The 6,904-nt window shown below is 43.2% G+C and overlaps 1 protein-coding gene across 1 annotated transcript; it reads right to left on the bottom strand.

The window, feature by feature from the left end:
• Positions 1 to 2,508: 2,508 nt before the first annotated feature.
• Positions 2,509 to 4,980, bottom strand: LOC143297635 (dynein light chain Tctex-type protein 2B-like). Its single transcript, XM_076610053.1, has 2 exons — positions 4,948 to 4,980; positions 2,509 to 3,195 (listed from the first exon to the last, which is right to left on the bottom strand). The coding sequence occupies exons 1-2, from the start codon at positions 4,978 to 4,980 to the stop codon at positions 2,575 to 2,577; spliced, it is 654 nt and encodes a 217-aa protein (XP_076466168.1). The 3' UTR covers positions 2,509 to 2,574.
• Positions 4,981 to 6,904: the final 1,924 nt, after the last annotated feature.

The following is a 6,904-nucleotide window of genomic DNA, read 5'->3' as shown; positions in this document are numbered from 1 at the left end:
TAATTTTAAAGCGCAGTGACCCACATCTGAGATCTGATGGGACTACTGCGCTATAAAAGCTTTCACTACTACTACTACTACTACTTATCATTAACATCATTATTATTATTACTATCATCACTTTCAGTTGACGAACTTCATTAGGCATGAATATTCAGGAGATGTTGATATTCCGGTCTGCCAACGTCTATCAAGAAGGACAATCCTTGCTTCTTTGTTTTGTGGTTTTGACCTTCTCTTCAGTACCAGCAGATTCTTCTGTTAGAATATTGTTGTTTCTGCTGTTGTTGCAATTGACGTTACTTTTGTTGTTGTTGTTGTTCTTACTGCTGCTGTTGTTTCTCTTGTTGTTGTTGTTGCTTTTGCTGCTTTTGTTATTACTGTTGTTGTTGGTGTTGTTATTGTTGTTTCATTATAGTTCTATTTGTTGTTTAATGCACACAAACAGACTGGCCAAAGGTCAGGAATAGACTGCTGAATAGTAGGAAAGACAGTGGCTTCAAAGACAGACACACAGAGCGGACAGATGAGTGTACATACCTACACAGAAAGATGGATAGATAGATAGATAAATACATATAGATAGACAGACAGAAAGCTATACATACATACATACAGAGAAACTGGCAGACTGACAGACATGCCTGCAAACGTACATACATACATACACTCACCAAACTCATTCAGATACATTTTATTTCAGCAACCACTAAAACATATCTAACTTGGGCAACGCATGCCTACGAGCTCCACCACACCTCATCAAATATATGCTGCACACGTCACCACAATCAGATGTACACGTCATTACAACCTGATATACACGTCATCACAAATTGGGATAATCTGCTAGATACGTCATCACAATCTATACACATCATCATAATCTGCAGAACTCCAAGAGGAGATCAGTGCACACCAGCAAGACGGCTTGTGCACCAAGTTCATTTTCAGCACATACATGCCAGATTCATTGTCCCAAAATGTCTTTCACGATCAGCAGTGACACCCACAAATTCACCGAACCATCGTTTACGTGAACCCCAAATTGTACACGCCGCTGGTGACTTCTCAAAGCCTTGTAAGGGAACGATTTTCTCTCCGTACGGAACAAAGCATTGTCTCTGTACCTTTCTGGATCAGAACATGTGAAGAGAAAAAAAAAGACGTGTCGCTTTAAACATGTCGTTGGCTCGCAAACATCGTCCACAGTTACATTTCGATGTAGCTTTCTTAGTTAATTAAAAAAACAACAACAAAAAACAAACAAACAAACAAACAAACATAAAAACCGCTGGATTGGCTGTTTACGTGGTGTTCCAGCACACACACACACACACACACACACACACACACACACACACACACACACACACACACACAAGGAGAGTGTTTACTGAAGGCCCAACTGACATTGATTTATCCGGACACCGTCTATAGTTTGTGGAACTCATCCGTCGACTGAATAATGTATCATGTCCCAGGCCCACAGTGCAGGTGACCCTAACAAAATCACCTGCTATTGAACAAACAGCTTTTCACATTATCGTCAAGATAAAGAGCGATAAAAAACCCACCCCAAAACAACAACAACAACAAAAAAAACCCAACCTAGTTTTAATGCTTTTTGTCTTAGTAGATTATAACAACAACAACAACAACGAACACAACAGCCCGGCACACGCTACACAAATTAATGTAGAACTGCAAGAATAAATCAGATTTATTCAGCAACGCATCAACAAAAAACAAAACAAAACAAACAAAAAAACAACAAAAAACAACAACAACAAAAACAAAACAAAACGAACAAAAAAACAAAACAAAACAAAAACAAAACAAAAAAACAACAAAAAACATAAAAAACAAGAAACAAAACAAAAACAAACAAACAAAAAAACCAACAAAAACAAACAAACAAAACAAAAAACTAAACAAAAACAAAAACAAAAAAAAACCCGGTGAAATAACTTCGCATTTTCTAATCGTAACAGATGAAAATAACGAATTTTACAATCGCCACATAACCGCAAACAGCAACGACGACCAAAGTGAGTGTGATAACGTTCTTCTCGGAGTAGAAAGTCTCGAATTCCATTTTCAATTTCAAGGAAATGTCAAAGCGTGCACAAACTGATCTATATGTATACGCTGTACCGCATGTGCCTTAAAGGAACAGATAACCTGACTTAGGCACTAATCCAACACCGTTGGTCAGGCCTCCACAGCCTGCACTATCCAACAATGGCGTACTCGACATGCTTTTTCTGTTGGCTGCAGACGACTGAAGAGGAAACAGTTTGCACGTGCTGAAACAGCAATACTTCGTTCCTCCTGGAAATGAAGAAACCAATCTTCTTCTTCTTCGTTCGTGGGCTGCAACTCCCACGTTCAATCGTATGTACACGTGTGGGCTTTTACGTGTATGACCGTTTTGAAACCAACCTGAAGTATTCCACTCGCTTGCGGCTGGCAAGAGATGGCATTAGTTCTTATTTATTATTTTTTTTTTTTAATTCAGCACGTGCAACGAATGCCAACGACGACAACAGCCCCACTCATCAGTCATTCCCTTTACTCATAGTAGACAGCGAAGACGGAGGCGATGGCGAAGATGTTGCCATTGTTGAAGGTGACGGTGGAGGAGCTGTCGGAGGAACAGTCCCACAGACACCTGCTGGCCACCACCAGGCCCTGTTCACAGACAGGGCCCACCACCACGTTGGTCACCAGCTTGTAGCGCTCGCAGTGCAGCCCCTTGACCGCCCGCTTCACCTGCTCGCTCAGCATGGCGGCCATCGTTGGGGCCTTGACGGCGTCGTAGCTCTGCCCGTTCAGGTGCGTGTTCAGCACCTCCATGATCACCTCGTCCGCCCGGCAAGACTTGAACCTCTGGTCCTCCGAGGGGCTCAGCCTGTACGTGTTCTCCATCCGCATCTTGGGCTTGGCCGCCGCCGCCGCCGCTGCTGCCGCCGCATTGTCCTTGTCCATAGAGCCCTTGGTCATCCGGCGCATGGTCATCAGGGACGATGCCACCCCCTTGAAAGTTGACCTCCGGCGGTTTATCAGGTCGCTGGTTGCGGATTTGGGTTCCTCTGCGGATTTAGGGGTCGTCTTCTGGTCCGTTGGGGTCTTCTTGGCGGCGCTGGACGTCTGCAGATACTTGCCCGTGGTGACGGGGCTGGACACGTCACCCTGCGGACAGGCAGGAGGTCAGGGGTCAGGGTCAGGGGTCAGGGCCGCACGAAGGACTAGGGAGATATTTCACAGTACTAATCGTTAAAGACTTCACCCCCCCCCCCCCCCCCCAAAAAAAAAGAAAAGTCAATGTTACATTGTCCTGTCATCTGAATCAGCTAACGGATACATGCTTTAGTACATGTAGTTACAGACTTCATAAAAGTTTCAGTTTCAGTTTCAATTTCTCAAGGAGGTGTCACTAGGCAGATACCCGACAAGCAGCATAACCCAACGCGCTTAGTCAGGCCTTGTGTGCATGCTTATAGATTTGTGTGGCCTTGTGTGCATGCTTATAGATTTGTGTGGCCTTGTGTGCATGCTTATAGATTTGTGTGGCCTTGTGTGCATGCTTATAGATTTGTGTGGCCTTGTGTGCATGCTTATAGATTTGTGTATCTATCAAAGTGGATTTCTTCTACAGAATTTTGCCAGAGGACAACACTTTCGTTGCCATGGGTTCTTTTTCAGTGCGCCAAGTGTCTGCAGCACACGGGACCTCGGTTTATCGTCTCATCCTAATGACTAGACGCTCAGTTTGATTTTCCAGTCATACTTGGGAGAAAGGGCGAGAGCGGGATTCGAACCCACACCCTCACGGACTCTCTACAGTGGCAGCTGAGCGTCTTAACCATTCTACAAACTTCCTCCCTTCATAAAAAACAACAACAACAACAAACACACACACACACACACACACACACACACACACACACACACACACACACACACACACACACACACACACACAGAGTCAATATAAAATTGTCCTTTCATCTGAATGAACTAACGGACACATTCTTCAGTGCTCATAGTTACAGATACACCATGTAGTGTTATAACATCCTATCATGTATAACTGACAATGTTCTGTGACACGATATTTGTTGTGTTTTGTTCTATTCTGCTTCTATGGCAAGTGGGAGCTTTTTGTGTCTGTTTTATATTGGTTCAAAACGCTTATCTGAATTATGTTTTGGAGCACAGGATTTTATCTGTTCAGTTAATTGATTGTTTCGGTTGTTGTTGATGCTGCTGCTGTTATGTATGTTTGGCCTGTCATGGTGCAGATATCTTTCATGGCTTTCCTCTCCCCCCCCCCCCTGTGTGTGTGTGTGTGTGTGTGTGTGTGTGTGTGTGTGTGTGTGTGTGTGTGACAAACGGGCGGCGGGCGCAATATCCGAGTGGTTAAAGCGTTGGACTTTCAATCTGAGGGTCCCGGGTTCGAATCTCGGTGGCGCCTGGTGGGTAAAGGGTGGAGATTTTTCCGATCTCCCAGATCAACATAATGTGCAGACCTGCCAGTGCCTGAACCCCCTTCGTGTGTATACGCACGCAGAAGATCAAATACGCACGTTAAAGATCCTGTAATCCATATCAGTGTTCGGTGGGTTATGGAAACAAGAACATACTCAACATGCACATCCCCGAAAACGGAATATGGCTGCCTACATGGCGCGGCGGGGTAAACAAACAAAACGGTCATGCACATAAAATGTTAAATTTTTGTCTCAGTGTGTAGGTGTGCGTGCCTGAAATCTGATTGAATGACACAGGAAACGAATGATGAGCGCCCAATGGCAGCCGTCAGTCGGCTCTACCCAGGTAGGCAGCCTGTTGTGTAAATGACTCCGTGTGTATAAAGCGCTTAGAGCTTGGTCTCCGACCGAGCATAGGCGCTATATAAATATCCATATCAATCAAACATACCCCAATTCGCGCATGCTTCACAGCTGCCGCCATCTTGGTAGTTCTTTGGTGTTGGACCTCTTCTTCTGAGATTCTGAAAAGGTGCAACAATGGTTAAAACTTTCGCCGTACCTCGTGGGTGAAAAATTACCCACACTCTCCTTTAAACCTCAATAACTCATTCACTTTTGCAACTATTCATTTGAAATTTGATGACTTTGTCCAGTTATTATTTTTGCATCTACCTATCAAAAATAGCGCCGTTTCATTTGTAAAAAAGGAGTAAATAAACAATTAAATCATTGTATAATAAAAGAAGAAGAAGAAGAAGAAGAAGAAGAAGAAGAAGAGAGAGAGAGAGAGAGAGAGAGAGAGAGAGAGAATTATCAAATAATAATTTACAGCTATTATTTGACGTCTCATTTTCTTTTCCCTTTTTCATGAAAAAAACACAAAAAAATATAACATTTTATATTCTTTACGGTGCAGTCTATGATACTCATTCTCGTTAACATCAACCAATATCGAATACCAGAGATAGGGAAGGAGGGAAAGAGAGAGACAGACAGACAGACAGACAGACAGACAGACAGAGACAGAGAGACAGAGAAAGAGTGTGAGAGAGAGAGTGTGTGTGTGTGAGAGAGAGAGGGAGGGAAGAGAGACAGAGAGAGAGAGAGAGAGCGAGTGAGACAGAGACAGAGAGAAAGACGGAGAGAGAGAAAGAGAGCGACACACACACTGAGAGACACAGAGAGACAGACAGAGCGAGAAGGGGAGAGAGAGCGAAAGAGAGAGAGAGAGAGAGACAGAGACAGACAGAGGGTGGTGGTGGTAGTGGACTCCAAACAGAGAAGCAAGATCAAGATAGCACTAAATGGGGAAAAAAAGCAAACAAAAAACAAACAAAAACAAAACAAAACAAAAACAAAACAAAACAAACAAAAAAACAACCCCCCCCCACCAAAACCAAAAAAAACCCCAAAAACAAACACACACACACACACACACACACACACACACACACACACACAACAACAAACAAAACAAAAAAACAACAACAATTATTTGTACCTACATTCACCAGAGACTTTGAGGACGTGAAGTTGTCACGTTCAACAGCAAAATTCCTTTGGTCCTCACCACCAGATAAACCGTCTTCGTTGTGTTATCACTCTGCCAGAATGAGCTCTGCACGGCGTTTTCTCGTTTCTCTTGTAGCGGTTCCTCCTCTGGTGGTTGTTTCCTCACACACACAGATTTGAACTCCTCCTCCTCCTAATCATCGCTTTCTTCTTCTGTAAAATAAAGAATTCCTCTTCCTAACCGTCTCCTTTCGACAGTGATGAGTGTTCTGTTTCTACTGAATTATTTCCTTTTTGGGGGGTACTCCAGGAGACGCTTCCTCTTCTGAAGGTTTTTTAATTTCGTGTTTTCTTCTGTTTTTTTCCCTTGTAAAACAAATCTTATTTCGTTCTCTTTCTCTGATTCTTTTGCTGTGTGTGATTTCACTGTCAATAATAAGGATGTGTATCAATCACCAAGACAGGCAAGGCCTTTCAACACTCTCACGTTTGATACTGACTTCATTCAACAAGGGAATCACAGGAGAAAAAAAAAAAGATCTAAAAGTAAAAAGACACCGTGTTACATACAGTCCACTTTGCAAAAAAGACATTCCAACACACACCCCACACCCACATCCACACCCACCAACACACACGCACAACCTTGATCTTTGATCTCGACTTTCACAAAGCAAATGTATGTTCTGGATAAAACAACTCACCACACCATGTATTAGGACTGCAGTCTAGCACACACACACACACACATCAAGTGACTGACACACGCATAAGTAGTTCACTGAACTGCTCCACAAGAATTAAATCACACGCGCCGAAGGATTAGCAGTTCTGTTTTCAACCCACCTCGTTAAGTACTTAAGTCACATTACTGATCAAAGTCCGATTCCTAT

This window comes from Babylonia areolata, chromosome 23 (genome assembly GCF_041734735.1).
Source record: "Babylonia areolata isolate BAREFJ2019XMU chromosome 23, ASM4173473v1, whole genome shotgun sequence".
NCBI lineage: Eukaryota > Metazoa > Mollusca > Gastropoda > Neogastropoda > Buccinidae > Babylonia > Babylonia areolata.
The sequence above is the reverse complement of the archived record's forward strand: the minus strand, read 5'-3'. Positions and strand labels throughout refer to the sequence as shown.

Bases quoted from the DNA above. Each gene is read 5' to 3' on its own strand.
- LOC143297635 (XM_076610053.1), bottom strand. From the start codon at position 4,980: ATGGCGGCAGCTGTGAAGCATGCGCGAATTGGG. The intron at 3,196-4,947 runs GTATGTTTGATT...GCCTGTCCGCAG, and splicing joins TGAAGCATGCGCGAATTGGG to GGTGACGTGTCCAGCCCCGT.